Source organism: Aulonocara sp. 'chitande type north' Nkhata Bay, linkage group LG7, assembly GCF_057382095.1.
Source record: "Aulonocara sp. 'chitande type north' Nkhata Bay isolate Kocher_YH1m ecotype deep benthic linkage group LG7, A_spYH_male_GT1.1, whole genome shotgun sequence".
Classification (NCBI taxonomy): Eukaryota; Metazoa; Chordata; class Actinopteri; order Cichliformes; family Cichlidae; genus Aulonocara; species Aulonocara sp. 'chitande type north' Nkhata Bay.
Genome location: NC_141350.1, coordinates 62,365,572 through 62,391,734, shown reverse-complemented (window position 1 = coordinate 62,391,734; position 26,163 = coordinate 62,365,572). Strand labels below are relative to the sequence as shown.

The window sequence follows — 26,163 nt, the reverse complement described above, 5'->3', positions numbered from 1 at the left end:
CGGCGACCTTCCGGTTACAGATGCGATTCCCAACCCCCTGAGCCACGGTCACCCCTACAGTAATGACAGTACTGTAGTTCATGGACAAAATGTAAAGCGTAAGGTTGGGGTGAGGCTAGTAAAACCCAGGCTTCTACCCTACTTGGCTCATCCCATTGCATTGATTTACATTTCTACTGTTGATTTAACACGATACCACAGAATAACTTAAAAAATGCTGCCCATACTCTCTTTGACAAACACCTGCTTTACACGGGCACTGGATTCATAATAAAAGTGTCAAATTGCTGTCAAAGCCCAAATTTATCAGCAGGTTCTCCACAAAAACATCTTAACATGGACACTGCAGAGAGAAACTGTGACAGAGAAAGGAAGATGTCTGGACATTCAGAGTGTTTGTTACACATGAGAAGCTACAGAAACAGCGCGCACAGAACAAAAACTGTTCTGGCTCTTTCCTTACCTATATAAGGTAAGTCTTATTGTCTTTGGTTTCTGGTACAAGAATTAAAGATTTAATATCTGGCTAAACAAACAGGATGCTGGTTTTGGAAAATGTCAGATGCCAAACCTTATGTTGATTGGAAAGATGCTTTTGCGATATGAATGTGTTTATCATCTGTTAAGTAGTTGGCTAACACTAGCCAGAACTAGAAGTAGATATCAGTAGTAAGTGTTAGTGCAGTGCCAAAGCATTTAGTGGAACAGCTCTGGTGAACCTGAATGTCAGTGGGAGAAAGAGAATCTCCAGTAACTCAATTATCTCAAAGTTTAATAATGTTTAAACAGCAAAATGTCCAAAAAACCAAAACACTTCATTTGAAATGCTGTTTGATTCTTTGTATGGAGAACACATAGAAGATCAACATGAACGAATAGATCACTGCCTTTTTTTTGTTTTCTGTCTGTTTCTGTTGTAGTGATTCTCCAAAATCAAGAAATGGCGGTGAGTTAAAGTAGAAAGTCTGAGTTAAAGAATATGTTGTATTTGTGTGTGTGCCTTTTCTGTGTAGGTGACAGAGAGTGTGGATTACCTCTTTGTGTCCTGTGGACCTTTGCATTCCTCAACTCTACATGCGACTACAGCTCACAGGCCTACCAGCCCAACACACAGCAAAGAATGCTGTGTCAGTGGTTTCCTTTGACAGCAAAATGCTTACAGGCAGGCCCGAGGGGCCAGCAGTGTTTCCAGGCTATGCGATGACCTGCTGGCTTTGGTCCAGGCCAACAGTGATGACGAGAGGTTTTCTATTGTGCTGTGAGCCTCTACGTTTGGCCTTTGCCAGAGTATAAAAGCTTGGGTTGAGCGTTGAAGGGACCAGCACGAGCTAGCCTCCCTCATACGGCACTGCAAGCTATACTGACGCAGGTAAGCACACACAGACGCAGACATACAGGCCAGAGCATCCATCATGGTACAGTAGGACACCCACACATCCAGAGCCAGGGCCCACTCCCTGCCCACCGCTCCCAGCTTAAACTCTACCGTCCCAGGGAAAGGCCAAAACAACACCCAAATGAACCTCCAACATAAACTTCAGACTTGTGCTACTAGTCCAAAACCCTCCAAACACTTCTGCCTACCAACCCTCTGTCTATGTTGACACCTTGCCTGGGCCACATTTAACCTCACTTCTCCTTCCCTTTCACTTTCTCCTCTGAAACCCTGTCACTTCAATTTACACCTCTATTTCTGTTCACCCCTTGTCTTCCTCCATCTCTCACCCAGACTCTCCTGAAGCCCCTCACCATGTCTCAGACTGCCAAGTCCGCCTCCAGCCAGGGCACTGATGCCAAGGACAAGGGAGCCCCAGCTCCAGCTGCCTCCAGCAAGGCCACCAAGACTGGCGAGCCTGGCATGGGATCCTTCAGAGTGAGTCATTGCAGAGACAGAATGTGTGCATTTTATTTTTTCCTAAAGGGCAAAGAAAGTAGACTGCATGTTGTCCCATGTGTTTCATCTAGCAGGGCAGTTATATGTTTATTTACTGAAGGTTTGAATTAGACATTAGAATTTCAGATACTATGGAGGTGAATGATAAAGAACAGCAAGAAACTTGGTTAAAAGACCAAAAATAACCACTTTGAATTTAGATACTGATGCTTTGAGCAGTACTTTTTTTTTAAATCCAAAATGTATTGAGGCTATTCTTTCTGATGTGAGTACCTATGTACTTTAGACTCTTTCTGTGAAAGCCACCGCATCACAGGGCTTAAGAAATGTCTCTGAGATGGAGCAAAAATTAAATGACCTCATATACTATAGTCTAGTGAAAAATAATGTATATTTGTAAGCTCATAATCTTTAATACTGGCATCATTTTACACGTAGCCACGTTAAAAGTGACATGTTTCTAAAGTATAAGGTTGTTTTGGAAATCTAAGTGATTAGTAAGTTCAGTCAGTGCTGAGGACTTTAAAGGGGAAATTACAGTTTAAGAAGTTGCCTTTTTTTTCATGCTCCATCCAAAAATGATTCCAAATCCAAAATTTGTTTTAAACCTTCCACATGAACTAAAGCTATAAACATAGTGTAAAGAAACAGCTATGACTCTATGTGTCCTCTGTGCAGATCATGCTGTTCGACCAGGAGAACTTCCAGGGCAGGATGATGGAGGTCCAGAATGAGTGTATGAACGTGTGTGACCGTGGCATGGATAGAGTGCGTAGTATCATTGTGGAGTGTGGCCCGTAAGTGAATACACACACACACACACACACTTGATTTAAGCAGCTGCCTGCATATCTTCTCTATTCATGTATATGTCACTTTTATCTTTCTTCCAATTCTTCTCCTGTGCCTCCCCACTTAACCCTTTTGCCCCCCCCAATCCTGTCCATGGTGTCCCCCGTTCTCCAGCTTTGTTGCCTTTGAGCAGACTAACTTCCGTGGGGAGATGTTCATCCTGGAGAAGGGAGAGTATCCTCGCTGGGATACCTGGAGCAACTCCTACCGCAGCGACTGCCTCATGTCCCTCAGGCCCATCCGAATGGTAAAATGAGCTGTTTTCTTCGTTTGTTTTTTCATAAAATGGGAGAATATAGTGATTCTAAATTCTCAGACCCTACGTTTTGACTGACTAACAGTCCAGAGCTAAACTTACAGCAAAGAAAAGCAGCAAATCAGCAAATATGACGAACTGGAACCAGGAAAAAGTTTGACATATATGCTTGAAAAAGCACTGAAAAGGTTAAGTGACTATCAACACAGTTCCTAAAGAAAAAAAATCAACAATATTTTTCACATGCTGATACTATAGCATATCACATCATCAGCATGACATTAGTAGGCTTTGGCCCCTAATTTAGCACAAAATCCATTCATGGATTCCACTAACTGCTCATGGAAGCAGTTCAACATTGCCACCCACAGACAATTTCTTACAAAATGCAATCAATGAAAAAGCAGAGAATGCACATGTAATGTATGTTGTATAGAGACTACATTTTATTCTTCCTTTCCTACCTGCAGGACAGCATGGAGCACAAGATCTGCCTGTATGAGCTCTCTGACTTCAAGGGCAACAAGATGGAGATCCAGGAGGACGATGTGCCCACACTCTGGGCGCATGGCTTCTGCGACAGAGTGGGCAGCGTGAGGGTGCCAGGAGGAGCGTGAGTAGACACGTTTAGTACTTGTGCTCTCTCACAAAACAAAACACAAATTAGCAGAGTATCACAAATATCATCAACATGCAGGCCTGTGTTAAGGCCTGTGAACACTGTGGAAGTCAATTTTGTAGTACGTCATATTACTATAGTAAAAAGTACATTTTCCATATATAAAATGGACTGCCAACATGGTTTCAGACACACCTAAGAGGATTCCACAGACTTGTTGGATTATACTACAAATAACAAGTGGGATGAGATGTCATTAAAAGGCTTGTCCTTTTGTCTACAAATCTTTTTTTTAGCCAGAAAATTTGCTTCATTTCATTATGTCCTCTAGGTCACCAATACAAATCTGTTCATTTGTATTGCTGACCGAAAGCCTCCAGAACAGCTTCAGTGCCTTTATCATACACCTTGAAAGCCTTTACACTCTGGATTAGATAAATGCCATCCTGACCAGAACATTCACAAATCTAATTCTTCATTATTGGAGTTGGTAATGCTCCCATAAATCCACTTCAGGGGAACTCAGAATCTCCTAGTTACCACTGCAACCCCTTGAAGGACTTCCAGAACATTCTGTCAGACAACTAAAACGTTGTAAAAGAACCCCAGGTTCTCCTAAAAAGAAACTCAGAATCATTTAAGAGATCCCTGGAAGGAGAACCAGGAACCTCACTGACGACTAACTGAACCTCCTTAACCGAACTCTTCAAGCTCCTAAATGTCCACTTAACCCTTAACTTAAGCATTTCTAGAACTCCCTTATGGACTCATCAGAAAACCTCATTAAGACTTGGTATCTCCAATGTCCTCCAGACCTCCTAATTCACTTCTGGTGTCTCCTAGGTGATCAGTAGAATCTTTTCACCACAAGAACTTCAACAGTAAACATTAAACTTCTTAGGACTTAGCATTATAACGGTCTTATTCTCTATTATATTATATCTTATATTCTCTATCATAACCCTATAATTTCATATACCATTTTTTTTTATTTGTATGGATATCAGCCAGTAGTACACTACATGGACATCCTATAATAAACACACAACCATGACCTTTACCTTATCATGTCTCTCTCAGGTGGGTGGGTTACCAGTACCCTGGATACAGAGGCTACCAGTACCTGTTTGAGTGCGGTGACTACAGACACTACAATGACTTCTGCGCCTTCCAGCCCCAGATCCAGTCCATGCGCCGCATCAGGGACATGCAGTTCCACCAGAGAGGATGCTTCACCTTCACCTCCGCCAGCAAGTGAATGACATCTGCTGGCTGCCCGGTGCTGTTGCAGCCATGCAGCCCTCTCAGCTTTTTATCTCTCCAAACAAGCCCTTTCTCCAGTCTCCAGTGCTTTCCTTTATCTCCACATCATCGCTCCATCCCAGAGGAAAGACAGAATGAGAGCAAACACACTGGACAACATTAAGTGACTTTTTATGGTGCTAAAAATAAACATGTTGTGAAAAACCTAACCCTTCCTGCCTATACTATCTTTATTCATTTTTCAGAAAAATGTTCGGATGATGTTGTAACAGAAATATATGAAGCGTAGGCAATTTTGATATGCTAGATTTAACACTGCAATTGAGGGTCCTGTTTGGAGATGGACCATCCGATATTACGTATCGGTATCGGTCCGATACTGACCTAAATTACTGGATCGGATATCGGAGAGAAATAAAAAATGTAATCCGATCCATTAAATATCACAAAAGCAGCTCACAAAACTTGCGACATGGCGTAACTCGGCTCATAACAGTAGCACGTTGGAGCAGTATGTCACGCGATAGAGCAGCTGTGGCCTGCTCTATCAGCGGTCTGGTTGAGCATTTGGAGCCTGGCATTTTATCTCGGAGGAAGTTATCCCAGAGAGAAGTAAAGCAAGTGTGTAAGTTCATCTCTGAATGTTCGTAAAGCATTCCAGCTTTAAGCTTAACAACCGATATATGGAGCAACTGCCTCTTCTCTCCCCTCCCTCTCCTGCTGCTACTTCAATCCAACATGAAACTGATTAATGATCAGCTGATCGGCTTTTCTGTCGTTAGTCCATCTCTCTTCTTTGTTTATCGCCCACTTCGCGCCAGAAAGAGGAAACCAGCGGCTGAACAACAGCTTGATAATCTGTTGTTAGAATTTATTTAATATTACTTTCTACACCAGGATCCTTTTCTAGGCAGCTGACGGCTGGTAACTGTGCAGGGGCGGATCTAGCAAAGTTTAGCCAGGTGGGCCAATAGGGCATTAACAGGGAAAAGGGGGGCACAAAGACATACTTTTCTTTCTTATTCTCATTTAAAATATCTAGCTTTTAATAAATAATTATCTGATAATCATTATTACACCCAAAGTTTTAATCTGATGTAAAAATGTATAGAAGTCCATTACTGTATATAGTAACTATTAAGTCTAGTAAGCTATAGTACTTTTTCCTTTGGGAAGGTACCATCTGTGCAGTCTGCAATTCTGTTGAAGAAAGATGTTGAATCTATTTAATTATCCTTGAAAAATAATTGATTTCTGTGCATTTTTTCACCCTGCATCAAATTAAAGTTGATTATGTCGATTAAGCATCATGAGGTGGGGGGTGGTTCCCTATTTTTTTTTTTTTTTTTTTTTTTTGCTGGGAGTTTGCAACCCTATTAGTTAGGTTGCTTACTCTTTAAAATACCAGAATAGGGAGGATGGAGAAGGTTTAAGTTTATTAGATTGATCAGTTTTGCTGAACTATGAAATATTTTGGGTGCAGTGTATTTTTTGCATACAGGTATAACAGAATAGCTTTAGTGTTTGTTTGTTTTTAAACTTGAGTATGAACTTATACAAAATGCAGCAAGATATTAAAAAAACAGTTTTATTGATTAAAAAACACTATATCGGATTCATATCGGTATCGGCCGATATCCAGATTTATGATATCGGTATCGATATCGGACATAAAAAAGTGGTATCATGCCATCTCTAGTCCTGTTATATAGTTGCACTATTTTTAGATTTCTTTTATTGGCATGGCTTTTTAAATTTTTAAAAAAAGACTCGACAGTATTCAGTTTATTCTCTAATCTTAAAATACAAGAATAAATATAAATGCAGTATAGAAGAAGTGGTAATTGAATTTTACACAAATTAATACCAGGAATACGGATAATTAAAAATAAAGTAACTAGAAGATATTCTTCATAGTAAATAAAGCAATGGGTTTACAAAATAGCTTGCACTGACTTTCAGAGTCAGAATCACCTTTACTGTCATTGCACAGTGTGATAAAAACTGCAGCACAACGAAATTGTCTTGTGCGTCCTTTACATCAGCACCCACATTCACACAGATCTATTTACACAAAAGTTCAGTTTTGTAATGATACTGGGCAAATAAAACTGTTTTGCAACCTGGTGAACGGTAAAATCGAATTAGTTCCCAGAATGTGTCCTGAACAATATTGTTTGCAGAGGCAGCCGGTCATGAAAAGAACACCCAGTGAGGGCAGAGGGAGTCCAATTATATCTTTCAGCAGTTCTTGTTACTCGTTTGAGGGATTTCTTGTGGTTCTCTGTGCAGTCAACGTACCATGCTGTTATAGAGGTTTTGCACATGATGTCATGTGCATGTCGCTTAAGAGCTGTCCGCCATACTGGACATAACGATCACATCCAATCGCTCATAGGTACTTTATATAGAAATTATCATTACTTTTTCCCTGCTTACAATGGCTGTATTCTGCTTTGTGGTTGGGTGCACACAGCAGAATACAGTTTCAATTTAAAAATTGTTACAAAAGCTTTAAAATTAATATGGTGTAACACGCAATATCACCCTTTAGACTCCCACGTGTTTGTTGAAAGTATCACTTCAATGTAAAATCGGACCGCTGCTGTTAGCCTTCAGCAAGTTGTATGATTTAATCAGTCTAGTATATCTGTAATCTGAAATCTCCATATTTTAATGCAACTTCTGGAGGCTTAATGCAGATTTTTTGCTACGTAAAACAAACTGCGGTTTGCATTAATTCAGTGATTACAAGGCCCAGTTCAAAAGACTCTGGTAAATAAAAAGGAAAAAGGGAATCCTTGCACCTGGCAATGCCTAGAAGCAGCAGGTATGCCCCAGTTGAAACTGGGGTAAAGTGGTCACATGTTTTGAATCACACTTCGGAGCAGTGTTTCAAAACCTCTGTGCTTCTGAAGCTCGATACAGTATCGAAACGTCTGTTTCAACCTTCCCATCCCTACAAATGAGTTAAATCTGCAACATATAAAATATAAAGCACCATGTGACTGAGTAGTCATGGCCCAAATGAAGCTTTCTGAAGCATGTATTGAAAAAGGGTTCATTACTTGAAGCTCGTCAACATAGTCCTATATTTGGTGTCTTCTTGTAGCTAAAAGCAAAAGCTGTGTGAAGAGCAGCTTGAAATGAACTGCTTCATTATGATTGCCCATTCTACAGAGCTCAGTTGACAGCATCTGTGTGATATCAGGCTACCAAGGTGGTGCTTTGAACATCTTTTTGTGTTTTTTTGTGTTTCTACAATGGTGTGGTCTCCCATTGTTTGACTCCTTGACAGCACAGTCTTATAATACATTGGGAGTATGCTTGTGCTGTGAGGTCCTCTTTCACCTTTCTTTTGGAACTATCCACTTGTCATACAGATCTCTCATGTCTGTTTTCAACTCTTTAGGTGCCTCACTACCCTCCAGCCTAGTGGAGTGAAATCTGAGTCTGTAAGTCTCCGTACGTATTTGAAATTTTTCAAGAACAGCTTTCTTGACCTTTACATAATCCATAATCTGACCAATGTCTATGGCTACAAAAGCAGCTCATGCCTCACCAGTGAGAAGGGGAGCACATGGTAGTCTTCCAGTGGCTACTGACATCCACTTGGAATCCTTTCAAAAGTTCTTAGGGAATGTTCACTGTCTTCATCCTCATTATAAGGCTGCATTTTAGGACCTTTCCAAACAGACTGTCTCGTTAAACTGGAAGACTGTAGTGCTGCTGTAGTGGCTTTGATGAAATTAGGTTCTGTCTGAGTCAGTGCAGGATGCTCCAAAGTTGGACTAAGATGTATTTCGGTTGCATCTTCCAAATGCAGCTGGTGCTCTCTGCGTTCTGATGGCACTTCCTGCTGGAGCTGAGTGAACTGTGCTGAATCTTTTTTACCAACGCTCTTCTGCCATTGCTTATCCAGTTCCCATCATGCCTTTCTGTCATTTTGCTTCCTTATAAAGCCACGCAGGAGGTTAGAAAGTTAAGTAAGGTTTATGTGGTTCAATGGCTGGCTCTTGCTCTACAGTCTCTAGCTGACTGACATCTGGAGGCTCATCCCTCACAGAATCTATTGGCACTTGGTGCTTTTTTGTCTAGCCCCTTTCTGCATTACTGTCACCATTGCCACCATATGTAAAGTAGTCTGACACCAGTGTCAAGGAAGTTGGCAGGTAAACATACTCAGCAAACATTTTGATAGTGATGGCCAAATAAAGGTTTCTGAAGCATTGACACTTGTATTAAAAAACAGGTAAGAAACACCCCTCCACTTGGTTTACCCTAGTGATATCAGACATGACATCATCAGTACTTGAAAAGCCAGGAAATTCTGGGCGGGCACTTTTCTACAACTGACCTACATGAAGACTCAGAGCAAATGAGCTAAATCTGCAACATGATAAAATATAAAGAACTATCCATCCATCCATCTATCCATCTTCTTCCGCTTTATCCGGGGCTGGGTCGCGGGGGCAGCAGCCTAAGCCTAAGTCTATTTGACTGAATTTTTGATTTAATCTGCTGTATATTTGATTTTGACAGCAACGTAATGCTTAAACAAACAAAGTCGGGATAGTAACCATAGCAATGTTACTTTGGCAATAGTGCTTAATGTGTAAAACGTTCACATTTCTGAGACAAGTGGAGAGTGTACCAGCTGCTCATCCACTTTGTCTTTGTCTGGTTTCTTTGTTGCAAATGTGAAACACTTGGGTTTACGTCATTTAATACATTAACATGCTACAGAGGTGTGCATTAAACAAAGTATTGCATTTTTTATAACCTAATTATTTGAATTACTCGATGAATCATTGCCGCCCTACCTGCCATGGTTGTGTCATCTGCAGTGTTGGGCAAGTAACTTTGAAAATGTAATTAATTATAGTTACTAGTTACTTCTTCAAAAAAAGTAACTGAGTTAGTAACTGAGTTACAAGATTCTAAAAGTAATTAATTACTTGAAAGGTAACTATTGCGTTACTTAAAAAAAAAACCCTCTGGGGTCCAGGGTATAATTGGCCATTTTTGACTACTTTTGATGTTTCCTCTACATTTGACCTTTAAAAACTATTTGCTTTGCCTTGTTTGGTATCATCCTTTTCAGCACAACCTCACGTGTCTGAATTTACAGTTATGTTTTCATTTTGACATACTGTATTAACACAGTCTAAAATCAGACAAAAACATAAAATCTGAGTAGAAAAAGTGATATTTTTTTTACTGTAACAACCACAAACATGTTTAATGAATCATATTTCATAACTTTAAATGCAAATATAAATTGCCAGTTTTAAAGTCATATGCACAAGTTTTGCAAACAACAAAGTTATTTGCATCCATTTACCTTTTACCCTTTCTTAAATAACCATTTCAAACTATTTACAGAACAATCAGCTGTTCTGCATTCAATAAGATGTCACACAAATTATTTGTGCCACTCCAAATATTTCTGTCCACTATAAAGGAGAACATCACAGCCTGATGCCTGCAGGTCTGACAGCAGCAGGTGTGTCACTCCTGTTTTTTACCTGGAGACAGCAGTCGCCTCATTGTTCTGACACACAACACAAAACTATCCACAACACTACACACTAACTACACAAGACAACACATTAACTACACACTCAAAACACGCTAAACATCACAAATCTCTCAAAACTCGATTTCTCTCTTTTTCTGCTGTCTTTCTTTCTCTCTCTCCCTCTCTCTGTTGCTGTCACTCCTAAAACTTCCCCCTCTTACATGGTCGACATGGTGCATTTTTCCACCAAGTGGGCAGTTTTTTTGTTTTGTTGTTTAGACCTCCATGGTCATCCAGGGCCTCCTGTCCCGGTCCCGATATGCAAACCAGGGAAAGATGAAACAAAACCAGATAATTATAGACCAATAGCACTGACTTCTAAAATATGCTAAATAATAGAGAGAATGATTAATGATATATTGGTGTAGAAATACCAGACATTTTAATTGAGATTAAATATGATGGGACTGACAATTAAATTCGTATGGATACCAGCACATTATGGTGTTATTGGCAATGAGGTGACAGATAAAATTGCAAAGAAGGCTGCTAAAGGAGATCCAGTTGATTTAAATATCAGTATTAGTAAAGCTGAAATGAAGAGCATGTAAAACAGAAAATGAGGGAAAGATGGCAACAGCAGTGAGAGGAGGAGGGAGACAGGGAACATGAGAAGCACAGGGAGAACCAGGAGAGAAGAGACAATTATATCTCGATTCAGATTTGGACACGCTGGGTTAAACAGCTCACTATTCATTATAGGGAAACATCAAACAGGGAAATGTAGTCACTGTGGAATTACTGAAACCACTGAACATGGTCTGTTGCACTGTCAAAATTATCAGGAAGGAAGAAGCCAACTAATTCCAAATCCTGGGGAAAAACAAGCTAGATAGAAAGAATTTATTGCAAAGGAACTCCAGTTGTGAAAGTTTTATTGCTTTATTTCAGTTTCTAAAACAGACCAATTTATATGGAAGGCAATTTTTAAATTTTGTTTATTTTCATTTTTATTTATTTTTTGATTATTTGGTATGAGCGAATTTTTGTCCACACTCCAAGGCACTTGGTGGCGGTAATGCACCACATCGTTGTTTGCCAATCGCCAAAAAAAAAACGACGACGACGACGACGAAGAAGAAGAAGAAGAAGAAGAAGAAGAAGAAGAAGAAGAAGAAGTAAAAGGGGTTTAGTGCTTCCCCCGCAATAGTAATAATAGTATCCGACAGTACGTGAATGCAGCAGTGGGCTTCATAACAGTGCTGTTGAACTCGAGGGCTGTGCTTCGAGCAGAGAGGACGGTAACATGGCTGCACTTTTCAAAGCAAGAAGAGGTAGGAACATTATGAAAGAAAAGACCGAACAATGAAGGACTTTCAGAAGAAAATTTACCTGTCACTAGAACACGATATTTCTCTAATGTTAGCTGTGCACGAACGGCAATATCACACCAAGTTAGCTTAGCCCAACACATAACCACTGGTCACACGTTTATGTTATGCCAAGCATATGTTTCCATCATTGAACACTATATATGACACTATATATGGCAGTAAAAATCCACACGTCTGCCAGCTTTGAATAACTGATATAAAAGGCGACGTATCTTAGTGGTAAGCATGTTTGTTACTGTTACTCCTCGGCTAAAAGGGTTACAAGTTTGTCGTCTAGCTATGATCAATAACTCTAACAGCACCGACTCCATTTTCGAGAGGAACTTCTGTGTTATCAGAGTCTGAGTGAGAGAGATTTCTTTCTGTCAGGATTTTTAGAAGTGTCAAACATGCGATGGTGAGCTCGACCTTTTACCTAAATAACGTGACGTTTACTGGTGAGCCGGTGTCCTGTCTTCTTCTTCCGGCTGCTCGCTGTAGGGGTCGCCACAGTGGATCGTCTGCCTACGTCTCACCCTGTTCCAGAATCCTCCTCTATCAGACCAACCCTCTGCATGTCCTCCTTCACTACAATCCCCCCCTGAGAAATTCCTCTTTTCCTCCTGCCTCGCGGCTCCTTCTTCAACATCCTCTGTCCAATGAATTCATTATACGCATGTCGAAAACCATCTCAGCCTTACCTCTTTAACTTTATCTCCACATTGCTCAACCTGTACGGTCCCTCTGATGTCCTCTTTTCTAAGCTTGTCCATCCTGCTCACTCAAAATTAAGATTTGAACATCTTTAGATGAGTGTCCTATCTTTGTGTCAGTGCCACTGTCTCCCAACCATCCTTCTGTCACAAATCCCTGACACTGGTGTCCACCCTGTTCACAGCACTGCATTAAAACAGAGTATGATTCTGTGATGGAAATCAATGCATGGCCCAAGAAGACTTCCAGAAATTGCTGTCTGTGAACACGGCTCACTGTGCTGTCCAAATGCAGAGAAGAAGCCTTTTATCAAAAGTGCTTGTGGAACTGGCAGCTGCTGCACAGGTCTTAAACACAGAAGATGATTCTGAACCACATCCTGCATCTATTCCAACAGCATGTCCTCCCTGGAGTTCAGCCTTTCACCAACTAAAAACATTTGGATGTGAACATGAAACCAGAAATGGGACAAAGTAGACCCAGGACTACTGAGCAGCTAGAATCCTCTGTCAGACAAGAAATGGACAAAGGTCCAGCATCTGCTCTCCTGAGTTCACAGGAAAAAAGAGGGGATTCGAAACAGTGGAAATATAATCCCATCCTAGCTTTTTTTTTTTTTTTTTTTTTTTTGACAAGATTTCCACCAAATTCTGATGCATTAAATAAAATTTAATTGAACAGATGGAATTTGATGTGGCGGTAAGATACCTTCTTCATAATATGGGCATGTTTGAGCTCTTTTTCAGGCTGTTAGGACTGCAATGTTTCCAGAGCTGTGTTATTGAGAGTCTGCTACAACAAGCACTGTTAATGCATCATAGCACTGATGAAATGTCAGTGTAGTTAATGAGCTTTGCACTTTCAGCTGTCCTTTGTCCTGACAGTTCACGTAATAACATAGCAAGAAAACTGAACTTTATGAATCATTACACTTGTAATAATAACATGTCACATCTGGCTCGCCCGGGGTATGTTTGAAGCTGCAGCTGGGGCTCATTATTAAGTCTTACCATCAAACCAATTAATTAAAGGGTCACATGGCTTTTGGAAAACGTGCTTATGTAACTGCTGCTGGCCCTGAATGTCCTTCAAAGTTAGCAGGGTTCATCCTCTGGGGATCATGATGGTTTCTACACTCACTATGAAGTAATTTATTAACTGACTGCTGAATGGCTTAACAGCTTTTGAGGGTTTTCAGTCTGAATCCAAGTGGCTAGTCGGATGATGCTGTCACCTATAGCACACACCACAAGCATGACTAAATATTGATAAAGTTGATTTATTGAGTATTCAAAACCTTTTTCTTCTTCTCTTCCTCAGCTCTCAGCTCGTTTTTCACTGGTTGTCGAAGCCTGTCTCAGCTCGCAGAGTTACCAGAAACTCATCAGATACTCAGACAGACCTGCAGAGACTACGCTGACAGAGAGCTGTCCCCCATCGCTGCCAGACTAGACAAAGAGCATGTTTACCCCGCTAAACAGGTACCCGCACAAAGCTGCACAGTGACTATTATCAGGCAAAATGTGTAGTTCATCATAAGTTTGTGTCTAAAGATACCAACATTTTTTCTCGAATCCTGAAAGTTTCTGAGTTCATCTTTAATATCCATCTGTCCTGGTTCTTAGACTGTGAGTAGGCTGCACTGGGACCAGGAAGTTCATGAAATACACAACTTTTAAAATCATTATAAAACTGAGAAGTGGAAGAACTTTGGAATAATGAAGAAGAATAATAGTGCGAGATAGTAATAGAGATTCAGTGCTTTGGTGAATGCATAGCTGTAAATATTCTTTTGGCCGTCCAGATTCAAGAACTGGGGGCAATGGGTGTGATGGCCATGGAAGTACCAGAGGAGCTGGGTGGAGCTGGGATGGACTACCTGGCGTACAGTCTGGCTATGGAAGAAATCAGTAGAGGCTGTGCCAGCACCGGAGTCGTGGTCTCTGTTAACAATGTGAGTACAATCTGTCAGCAAAGAGAGCCGAGCGTGAACATGGCTGTGTTTGTCTTCTGATTGCTGCCTGTTCTGTGTTATTTGGCCTATAGTCTCTGTACATTGGACCGATACTAAAGTTTGGTACAGAAGAGCAGAAAAAGCAGTGGATCCAGCCGTTCACCACAGGAGAGAAGGTGGGCTGCTTTGCCCTCAGTGAGCCAGGTAAATGCGACCTGTCTGACACAAAAGTCTGCTTTAATTTTGAGTCGTGTAGTAGAAGAAAAACAGCCCAGTCAAAGTCCAGATCTAAATCCAATCGAGAATATGTGGCAAGATCTGAAAACTGCTGTTTACAAACGCTGTCCATCTAATCCATAGGTGTCAAACTCTGGCCCTAATTACATTTGGCCCGCGAAGCCATACCAAATTACTATTAGAGATGGCCTACTGGTATTATACAGCTAATATATATATATTTTTAGTATTAAGCTTTGCTTGTTCCAAATTCAGTTTTTCAGCAAAACTTGTTGGAGTCCATAAGAAAAGATTCATTTTTATATCTGGAGGAAGATTATTATTATTATTATTATTATTTTTAATAAATATTAATGTTAGCCCGCGACTTTGTTCCAGTTTTGAATTTTGGCCCACTGTGTATTTGAGTTTGACACCCCTGCTCTAATCTGACTGAGCTGGAGCTGTTTTGCAAAGAAGAATGGGCAAAGATTTCAGTCTCTAGATGTGCAAAGCTGGTAGAGACAGACCCTAAAAGACTGGCAGCTGTAACTGCAGCAAAAGCTGGTTCTACAAAGTATTGACTCAGGGGGCTGAATAATTACTCACACCCCACTTTTCAGTTATTCATTTGTAAAAAATGTTTGGAATCATGTATGATTTTCCTTCCACTTCTCACGTGTGCACCACTTTGTGTTGGTCTTTCACGTGGAATTCCAATAAAATTGATTCTTGTTTGTGGCTGTAATGTGACAAAATGTGGGAAAGTTCAAGGGGGCCGAATACTTATGCAAGCCACTGTATGTATATATTGTATATACTCAGTTCATTCAGTTCAATTTTATTTGTATAACACCAATTCACAACAACAGCCGCTAATATATGTGGATGTGATATATGTTTAAGGGTTGTCTGGACACATTTTAGCACACATTTTTCTTTCTTTCATCAAACTAAAGTAATTGAATTAAAATTCCAGGCAATGGCAGTGATGCGGGTGCAGCCTCCACCACAGCACATCAGGAGGGAGATGAGTGGGTGGTGAACGGAACCAAAGCTTGGATCACCAACAGCTGGGATGCCTCTGCTGCCATTGTCTTTGCCACCACAGACAAGACACTGAAACACAAGGCATGACGCAGCACATTTCCACGTTCTCACCGCAGAGATGATGTACACCTGTAATGATGGGGAATGCTGTTTCTATTCTGTAGGGAATCAGTGCTTTCCTTGTCCCCATGCCACACCCAGGGCTTTCTCTGGGGAAAAAGGAAGACAAATTGGGCATCAGGGCCTCATCCACTGCTAATATTATCCTGGAGGACTGCAGGATACCACTGGGATACATGCTGGGCCCACGTGGATCAGGATTCAAAATCGCCATGGTTAGCTCTGGATATTTTCTTTGTAGAGATGTAATGAAACAGACAATGATGCTTTTTTTATGTGAAAGGCTGGTGGAGGCAGACTTTGCATTTTTAGAATTTCATTCAGTCATTTTATTCAATCTTACTCGTGACTCCATTTTGGGTCTTCCTCTTTTTCTCCTGCCTAGTAGCACATAACACGCGCATATAACAACTGGGAGACTTGTTTGTGTATATGCTGTCATTACAGTGAGAACAAAGTTTATTTGGACTTGACATACCATATGTATGTTGTGTAGCTAAGTTACTGCTAGCTTGTATTTCCACTAACATGTGTTTGCTGTGAATCATGTTTGCAAACAAGATGGGTTCATTGTCCTGTAACAACAGGAAATGAAGGACAGGCTTTATTAGAAAATACCTGAAATTTCCTGGCTACTGTTAGTTAATGTTAGCTTACCCACTTACACAGCATGGGTAGATGGCAAAAGTTGGTCTACTTACTCACTAATGTTAGCAGCAAAATACTGACTGAAGCCACATCAGTGTTTTTTAAGTTACATTGTAATGTATTCAGATTTGAGCAAAAACCATTCAATACAGGGCTGCAGCTATCAAATATTTTAGTAATTGAGTAATCGATCTATGAATGGAGTAATTGGATAAGAAATACTTTTGCCTTATTAATCAGCAATGATAAATATTCAAAAGATAAAAAATACAGGTCTTTCAAAACAAACTGGTCATTGATTTCCATTTTAGAGATGTTTTTTGTTTCATTCCTCATCTGATTCATTTGTCAAAAAACAAACCCTTTGTGGTTTTTTCTGCAATGTTAAATGTTATTTATTTAATTTTTTTTAGAGAAAACCTTTTCTTAAATGCAAAAATATATACATGCTCTCAAGTAGTGTCAAAGCCAAATAAAATAAGGTAAATATGTAATCTAAAATAAGGCATAAAGCATATCAACATTCTGGAGTTTGCCCTGTGTTTGGAAAGTTTTTGTGCCACTGAAAGCAAGATGTTATGATGGTATTTAATTTTTATATTTTTAAATATGAAAAATATTGGGTGTGGGTGAAATGCTTGCATTTGCATTTCCATGATGAAAGTGGCGCGTACAGAGACGTGCATTAAACACAGCATCGAAACAAGAATTTTTTTTTTTCTTTATAATCGAATTATTGAAAATACTTGATGGATCATTGGAGACCATTGTATATTTGGACATGGTTCCTTGACATGGTTTAATATAAATCAAGGTGAAGGCTTTTCTCTCTTGGCTCATTCAGAATTGTGTGCATTGTTACAGTTTTCCCATTTTATACAGGGGGGGAAAGTAACCGTAACCTCCCATCTTTGTGTTGCACAGCAAACGCTGGACAGCGGGCGGATCGGCATTGCAGCTCAGGCTCTCGGTATCGCTCAGGCTTCTCTGGAATGTGCTGCTGATTACGCACACAGACGAACTGCATTTGGAGCTCCCATTGGCAAGCTGCAAGCCATTCAGGTAACAGGAGAGTTATAACAACTGTTATTTTACTGTATTTAAAACCTTTCTAAGTGATGTTCACTTCTGTTGCTTGCCAGGATGTTGAGAAGTTTATCTTGGGACACATTTCCACACAAAGCCCTGATTTTAGCATGTAGCAGTTGTCTCTGAAAGAACATTTATTCGAGTTCACGGGAAGCCTTGATGTCACGTTTCCTCTGACAGGAAGCTAAAAACACAAAGCTTTTTATTTTAAGATATTCAAAGTAAAGCCAGAAGTATATTTATACTGGAAGACCAGGTTGGACTCATCAACTTTAGATGCTCCATTTCTCATCTAATGTATCGGTCTCTGTTTCCACTGTGTTGTGGATGGTGGGGGCTCATTTATAAGCCTTTTTTATATATGAGAAAGCTGTTGTTCGGAGCTTTATGATTCATATCTCATTCTTTATGGTTCAGGATGTAGTGTCTTATTTGAAAATATCTATACAAGTCTTTAGAGGGGAGTTGGAATTGTTCCTAAATGACTTGAGCTTTGTTTTGTTAGATAATTGATTTATTGTATTAAGGAGATTTGTGCATTTAGCATATTAAAGGTATGATTTTGGAGTATCTCCTGAATTTAGTGCATACACACAAACGCTACACAAGGACTAGATGGGCATTTATTTGCTTGTGATGCTGGGTAGCTAGTGAATCATTTGGGTTAGCAAGTAAGCTAGGATTAGCTAATATAAGTCAGACGAAGGTTTGGTTGCTTACACAAAGAAATCTTCCAGGGTTTTGAGGCAACTGTTGTTAATTGGAGCTATAGAAATAATACTAATTTGAACTGAATTGAAAACAAATTCAGGGCGAAATTAGAAACGGCTTCAGTACAGTATTCTGCTGCTGCAGTCAGATTGCAGGGTTAGACTGGTCCATCTAGTTTCTAGCAAGGCGTAGCTAATAAAGTAGCGTGTGTGCGTATGTGCTGTATACCTTCCTCCCATTCACTGCAGGGCAGTATATATGGTGCTTGGCAGTGTTGTGCTGAATGTAGTTTTCTTGATGCTTTTAATTCATGTAGTTCAAACTGGCAGACATGGCTGTGGCAATAGAGGGCGCTCGGCTGCTCACCTGGAAGGCTGCGCTTCTTCGAGACTCAAAGAAAGCATTCACTAAGGTACCGTCACCTCTGAGTTAAGGTTTGCATTTGATAGAGAATATCAGACATCACTTTTGGCTCTTCTTCTCCTGCAGGAAGCTGCAATGGCCAAACTAGCAGCGTCTGAAGCTGCAACTTTCTGCTCACACCAGGTAACAAAGCGGTTGTAATGCAGAGTCAAGAAATGAACACATACAGACCCTTCTTCTTATCGTCGTATATTCTTTTTGCACTTCAAATCAGGCGATCCAAGTTCTGGGTGGGATGGGTTACGTGACAGACATGCCTGCTGAGAGGCACTACCGTGACGCCCGCATCACGGAGATCTACGAAGGCACCAGCGAGATCCAGAGACTGGTGATCGCTGGCCAGCTGCTGAAAGAATACCAGTTATAAATGGACTGCTATCGCTGTCTGTCTACCTCTGATGTGTGATCAGTCAGCTCAGACTCCACCTCATCCTTTAAGACAAAGAGGCCTTTCTCATCTTACTTGACAGCTTTGAAACAACTTTGACGCCAGTTAGATTGGAGATGACACTTTTCAGGTTATTTTATGCCGTCATGGCTGGAGGAAAAACGGGAACCAGTTCAAATCTACTAATCTGCCCACCTAGCCTGACCTAAGCGTCAGTTCACCCACATTTAAAAGAAGGCTGATAACATACTCGTATCCAATGATAAAAGTAGATCTTCTTCCTAAGTGATTTTAGGATATGAACCACCACAGAGAACCTCATCAAAGCTGCTAAAGGACAGCACTCCCCACCACAGTCAAAAAACAACTGGGGCTCTCTTTTGGATATGAATGCAGTTCCAGAGACTTGGAGAATCCACGCTAAGAAGCATCAAATCTCAAACAGACCTGAAATATAGTAGAAAACTTTGAGCTTCAAATTTCAGGAGAGGAAATGTGGCATTGTAGAGTGGTTTACAAATGCAAATAAAAGTATGAAAATTGCAAAAGACTAAAAATTACAAAATAATTGGTGAAATGAAGAAAGGGAGAGTGTGTTCCAAAAGTATTTTGCTTATAAAGGTTCTTCACTGAGAGATGTGACCCAGAAGTATCTGTGTGGTGGTCATAACACTAAGATCATATACATAATAATACAAATACTAAGGAAAGGAGCTTCCATGCTTCCTTTATTGCTTCCATATGACTGTTCATTAAAACAATTAAAGGCAATCAAATAAGCCCAAACATGGAGGAGGAAACAAGTTCCACTGGATCGCAGCAGGAAAATATAAGAAAATAAGATGCATTCTATTTTATAGGCGTCGCAGGGTGAACCGCTGTAATTTCTATACAAAGATGCAGCCAGTTCACTTCAGTGAAAAGCAGCATTCTGCTTAGAGCATGGAGAGGCCTAGCGACCAGAATAATCCAGTGTGACCTCATGTTTAATACGAGAGCCTCTTTGAAAACAGCCGTCACTGTATTGCTGTGCCATGTGTGTGAAGTAGCTGTGACATACTGGTATTTTTATATGTCACAGACTTTTTCATTCACATTTGCGTGACTCGATTAAAAATTCTCCTGAATGTCAAATTCATACAAATACACAACAAATTCGAAATTTAAATTTGAATTTGGATTTGAAATTCATACAAATACATCTACCGTATGACCGGCCACAAAAATTCTCCTGTTTACAACTGTCAGTCACAAACAGACACAGAGTCTCTTTATTAAACCCAGCAGATTTTTAACGCGTGAAGAAGGCTTTCGTTTTCTGTAGATATTAGTCTGGCACTAAATCTTCCTCCTCCTTGAAATTGCCAACCTTTGTAATCGTGGGATATTTTTCACAGGCTGTTCTGGTTTATTCGACCTCCATAAACAACAGTGTTTGAACACATTGTGGCCATGTAAGGTGCACATTTTGTAATCTATCCTCTGCATATTGCAGTTTCAACATAGCGGACATTCGTCGTCACACTGATGAGGAGAAACAAGCGAAAGGCTGTTCCAATTCTCAGCTCACCAAGCTTCACTTTTCCTGAGTCCATAGCAATTTTCCTACCTTTAAAAAAAGGAAAAGTAGTAGGAAGGAAGAGAGGTTGGGAATAGGAAAAGGAAGGTACTTTTTGAACACACCCCGCACGTATTATGTGTATTGTACGTGTTTGGAACCCTTTTGAGACACATTTCTCTCCCCATACATGACGACCTTTATTGTCATTAGTTACTATTGGGCTTGTCAGTGTGGGTTGGTGCTATGAGCAAACACTGTGTAACGAAACCCTCTGGGATCATGAATATTACCCACCTTTGATGGGGTGTCATACATGAACTGGAGGACAAATGACTCTTTTCTTTGGCCTCCTATGAGGAGGTTAAGCCACCAGTGGGCGACAGAGTGCCTTCATCCGTGGCTCATTAATTACTGATTGAGTCATCAATCACTGCACTATAATCACAGACACAAGATCAGCGAACTCCCACTTGCCGACTACAGTTTTGTCAAGATAAAGGGTTGAAGGAGGTCACTTTTTTGATTTATGTGTGAATGTTAGAGGTTGTGTAATAAAATCCTGTATATCTGCCTCACATACCTCCTGTGCCTCAGTGGCTTGTACATATTTTATCGTAACACATAGTGTGCAGATGTTGATAATAAAGAATTGCTGATGCCATAAAAATGATCTGTGAGTGAATGAAAACTGGAAATTATGTCCCATCACATAAAAGACGTCAGCAACAATGCTCCGGTCGGCTGTGGGGTTTACATGATGCTCAGTTGGTACCAAGGGTACAAAACTGCAACTACTGCCAAAAACGTCCACCCTAAAAGTGAGTCAGTCCCCACAGACTCTCATGTTAGCATGTCCAACTTTAAAATTGAAGCTTCATAGCTCAAAAAAGAGTTGGATCGCAGACGGTTTCAGTTTTTAAATTACTCATATTAAAGTTTGAAGTCAGTCATAATTGTGATCTAGAAGTTATCATGGAGCACAGTGTCCCTGTTTCTTTACGACAGGCCTATGAAACTAATAAATGAAGTCACAGTAGTGATGGAGGACGTGCTAGGGACAGCATGAGATGGAGACAGATGATCTGCTGTGGCAAATGCTGAAGGGAGCAGCTCGAAGACAAAGAAGACGGCTCCATCTTTTATATACAGTCCATATAAACATGCAAAACATTCATGACTGTCTTTGCTCTCTTGGGCTATCGTGAATGCTTTCCGAACACTGAATAATTAGTAGATCCGTGGCAACATGTTGATTGTGCTGAGCTTAGTCCCAGTGTTATCCATGTTTTAGAATGATGTATGGTTGGAAGCACTGGGAATGCAGGAGAATAGTGTTCTTGCCTTGTCATTTCTAGCTTTTATATCATTTGGATAGAATTCTGGCTTTAATGTGCTTAGACGTGTTTAATCAAATAGTTCTTTTTTCAGGTTCTTTTAAAAACAGAACCTTTAAGACTTTTTCAGGTAATTACGTTCAGTTGTCAGGGGTTTGGTTTTTTTTAAAGTTCTGAGCTAACTCCAAGTTTGCACCATTGATCTTCTAGACTTTGTTGTCTAAACACACATGTAGTATTTACAGTGTACTGGGTTTGGCTGCTTTCTCTTTAAGCAACACTAAAACCAAAAACAGGCTTCTTTTTGAAAAGTGGAAGTTGTTGTTCCACTTGCTTGGAATCTCAGTCAGAGGGGAAATGTTCGTGCGATTGGCCACATACTGTGTGTGTGTGTGTGTGCTGTGTGTGTGCTGTGCGGGGTTGTTGTCCTGATGGTGTTTGTGTGCATGTTTTCCTTTTCTGTTTATGCACATGAGGGCACTAATTGCTCCACTCTCCCAGATCTAGGCCAAGCTTCCTGTGGCTGGAGTTGCACCCTTTTGATTGCACAGACCCTAATGATGTGCTGGGTGCACTGTTCAAATGGCTCTCCCATGTACCACTCTGTTAGGGTGCAAGAACCAGGAATCTGATTATTTGCCATTGTTTTTCTATTTTTAGTTTCCTTTACAGACAAACCTGCTGATGACACTGTCACACCTACTTTATGAATGTACCAGAAGGCCAGAAGACCTTTATAAAAGAAGTGAAGCTCATGGTAATATCAGAGAGTGTGGACCATCATGTTAGTACAGTAACAGCAACAGTCTAGATCTTTTTAAAGCACCCACTGAGATGCCTAAACCAACAGCCAGTAAACATCCCATCCCGGGTTAGGCTGCTCTGTGACGGAAAAGGTTGGCTTTGCTATACTCAAGATTCTGGATTGGTTTGTTGGTCCAAATGGGAAACAAAAGACATTAAAGCCCTGAAACTGTGAGTGCTTCAGTGAGAGGGTGTGGTGGCTCTCTTGTGCTGTGGAGGGTATTTTGCTTGTGTGCTTTGGGTTCTCTTGTCCCCCCGAAAAGGAAGCAACACCTTGTATTGGATTTTTCTTCAATGCCTCATCATCTGTTAGCTCTTTCAGTGTGTTTTCTCTATGGGATAAAATTAGAATAGCTAGCAAATATTCTTATAAAACATACTGAGTGTAGTTAGGTGGGGGAGAAAACTGTTGCACCATCTTGTGTTCCAAAGTGGTATTACACGAACACACATCCTGGTCCTAGTTCAGCTTCATTTCTCTTCATCACTCTTGTTTTGGACAGAAATCGGAAGCACTTGTTTTGTCACATTATGTTAATCACTTTATTATGAAAGGTTTTAATTTGCTTTTAAATCACAGCCACTTACAAAACGGACCTTAGAATTTTCTACAACTGAAATAGTTCATATATTTTCCTCACGATTTTTTGATAACAGCAGGCAAATGCGTAGTGATTGATTGACTGAGATATAAATAGTAAAGGCACACAAGTGTTTTTTCTTCTTTATTAGAAAAAGTACTCTAAAAAATACCTGAAGGCATAAGGAGAAATGCAAACTGTCCCCTTGATTAGAGCCTGGGTGCGCAGGGTTTGAATTATTGCCAACCCTGCGAATTCTCACAAACATCGAAATAAGTCCACTGACTGAGAGAGGAAGAGGAAAACATATTTACACTGAAGCCGTTCAGAGGCCGAGGCTCAACATTCAGCCTCAGCAGCCACATGGTTATTAAAAGTTCCTGGCAACACATTCAACATCTTTTCAATCCTAAACGCGTTTCTCAGGAGTGAACTGCTGACTACTTCCGCTATTGGAAAAATACTACACAATATTCAGAGCAGTAACTCACATATGTGACACGATCGTGCTCCGGAGTTACAGTTACAGCTGCATTAAGCGTCAAATGAGCGCCCTCAGTACGTCACATGAGTATGTATAGAGGCACCGCATCTTTCAGAGATTCAAAATAGCAAAACTGCTACAAATCAAAGTGTCCTGTATACAATGTCTTCTAGTTTACACATACAGGTTCTTGTTGAACTCCCCGTTCACTGCGATCGTCTTGGTCGGAGTGTATTTCATGGGATTTGCGCCCCTGACCGTCTGGGAGAAGGAGCAGCACAGCAGGGTCCCGCCGAGCAGCAGCAGCGCGGCGGCCGCCCAGCCCACATAGATTGCCGCTCCGATCTCTCTCTTCTTGGAGGAAGGGATGTTGGGGTTGTTGAAGTCCAGTATGATGCGATGGGCCATCCAGCAGAGCGGGACGAGCACGAAGAGTCCGCTGATGATGTAGATCACTCCCCCGGCGTGAACCACTCTCGCCTTTATCGTCTCATCCCTGATGCAGTTGGTGCACTGCGCTCCGGCCACCGTGACCGCTAGGGCGACGATCCCCAGGACTGCGGAGATGACCGTCAGGGCGCGCGCCGTCTGATGATCCTGCTCGAGAGCCAGCATGGAGTCATGCACTTTGCACTGCATCTGGCCGGTACTCTGCACCACGCAGGACATCCACAGTCCCTCCCAGAGGGTCTGAGCCACCAGGATGTTGGAATCGATGAAGGCGCTCACCCTCCACATGGGCAGCCCGCAGGCGACCATCGCCAGCAGAGAGCCCGTGACGCACAGCGCCAAGCCCAGGACCTCCAAGCAAGCGGTGAGCATGGCTTCTTGTAGCTCTTCTGATGTTCTTTGTGTGGGAGGAGAAGTGAGGGAGTCTTCTGGTTGCTGACTGCTCTCTACCGTCCTGTCCTGACGCCTTTTACAGCGTGCGCTCACAGGCTGCTCTTTTATCACGCTGCTGCTCAGCCTCCTGAAAAAACAGAAGCCGCAAACTTTGAGCCAATCAGCTGCGAATGCATCTTTGTCTCAGCCAATTATAAGCGTGCATCAGCAGGCACGCTCCTGTGTGCAGCGAACCGGAGTTCAGTCTGTGGGATGGCTTAAACTCTAGAACCCATATATTGATACAAATATGCAAATATATTTAATACAACATCTTCAGGAATTACTTGTATGACAACTCGTATGTGTTAATTGAAGGTCTGAATTTGTTGCTTTAACTTAATTAGTCATATTAAAGTTGGGTTGAGCAGTTTAACATTTTGAATTCTGTTGATTCTCTCAAAGTGAACCAAACCTGCCAGTGAAATGACTGAAATGCTTACCCTGGATTCCAATTTTGTCTTTCCTCAAACGCCCTCAGTGAAGTCAAGATTTTAAAACTGACAGTTTCCACCCCATACTTTGACTTCAGTGACATTAAATGAAGACAGATGCCTTCAATAGTCAGAGATGCCTTTATATATTTATGTATCTCACTGCAATTATTATTTTTAATTGTATTATATTGGCTTCACCAAAAAACCCTTTTGCTTCGCATAGGACTGACCTTCATACACTCACCAGTTTATTAGATACAGCTACTACTAATACAAATATCAAATTCCCCATGGTAGTGAGTTAATGGATTTAGTCATAACCACCGGCTGAAGTTCAAAGTGAGCGTCAGAGAAAGTCCTTGCCTCTGATTGGCTATCCCTGCTCTAAACATGGATAGACTCAATCTCTTTAGCAGTCAAATGTGGTCTTAAAAATGATCCCTGAGTTTGCTGTACATTTTACCAAGTATCTTTGTAAATACATCATTCTTCCTACTCTACAAAGATCTTTTTATTTCTAAAATATGAAGCCCAGAAGCAAAGCAGAGACCGTTATTGATTTGTCTTTATCATCTTCTTAATGGGAAAACAGAAGTTAACATACCCTGTGTGTGTGTGCGCGTGTGTGTGCGCGTGTGTGTGTGTGTGTGTTTACTGTAGAGAAAATGATGCATGCTGATAGAAGCTGGACCACACCTATAGTAATTACTCTATCACCAGTGGGGTCCCAGAACATCAGTGTTTTAGGTTTTAGTTATGCCGACATTGCACTGTAGACAGAAGGGGAGCAGTGCTATTAGGGGGGGTAAGAAGGGCTGATTCACTCACTTGTATGCCACACAGTAAATAAACACAAACAGGGTGGAGGTAGGAAAGAGGCATTGTAATAAAGACCTTCTACAAAGCTCCAAACCACTAAAATAGTGACTAACATGATGCAGGGATTTCTGTTCATAATTTTTATGGACAGGATTTCTAGGCACAGCCAA

The 26,163-nt window shown here is 40.9% G+C and overlaps 3 protein-coding genes across 3 annotated transcripts; 2 read left to right on the top strand and 1 right to left on the bottom strand.

The window, feature by feature from the left end:
• Nucleotides 1-1,215: 1,215 nt before the first annotated feature.
• On the top strand, nt 1,216-5,093 carry crybb1 (crystallin, beta B1). Its single transcript, XM_086301838.1, has 6 exons — nt 1,216-1,369; nt 1,730-1,873; nt 2,573-2,691; nt 2,861-2,993; nt 3,473-3,615; nt 4,702-5,093. The coding sequence occupies exons 2-6, from the start codon at nt 1,751-1,753 to the stop codon at nt 4,877-4,879; spliced, it is 696 nt and encodes a 231-aa protein (XP_086157964.1). The 5' UTR covers nt 1,216-1,369; nt 1,730-1,750; the 3' UTR covers nt 4,880-5,093.
• A 6,472-nt stretch (nt 5,094-11,565) lies between these two features.
• Nucleotides 11,566-21,322, top strand: acads (acyl-CoA dehydrogenase short chain). Its single transcript, XM_086301836.1, has 10 exons — nt 11,566-11,739; nt 13,813-13,973; nt 14,297-14,446; nt 14,539-14,650; nt 15,642-15,793; nt 15,877-16,047; nt 17,405-17,542; nt 18,597-18,692; nt 18,770-18,826; nt 18,918-21,322. Exons 1-10 carry the CDS (start codon nt 11,712-11,714, stop codon nt 19,068-19,070), a joined length of 1,218 nt encoding a protein of 405 aa, XP_086157962.1. The 5' UTR covers nt 11,566-11,711; the 3' UTR covers nt 19,071-21,322.
• Nucleotides 21,323-23,319: 1,997 nt separating this feature from the next.
• Nucleotides 23,320-24,798, bottom strand: cldn5b (claudin 5b). Its single transcript, XM_086301839.1, has one exon. The coding sequence runs from the start codon at nt 24,675-24,677 to the stop codon at nt 24,030-24,032; it is 648 nt and encodes a 215-aa protein (XP_086157965.1). The 5' UTR covers nt 24,678-24,798; the 3' UTR covers nt 23,320-24,029.
• Between the last annotated feature and the right edge of the window lie 1,365 nt (nt 24,799-26,163).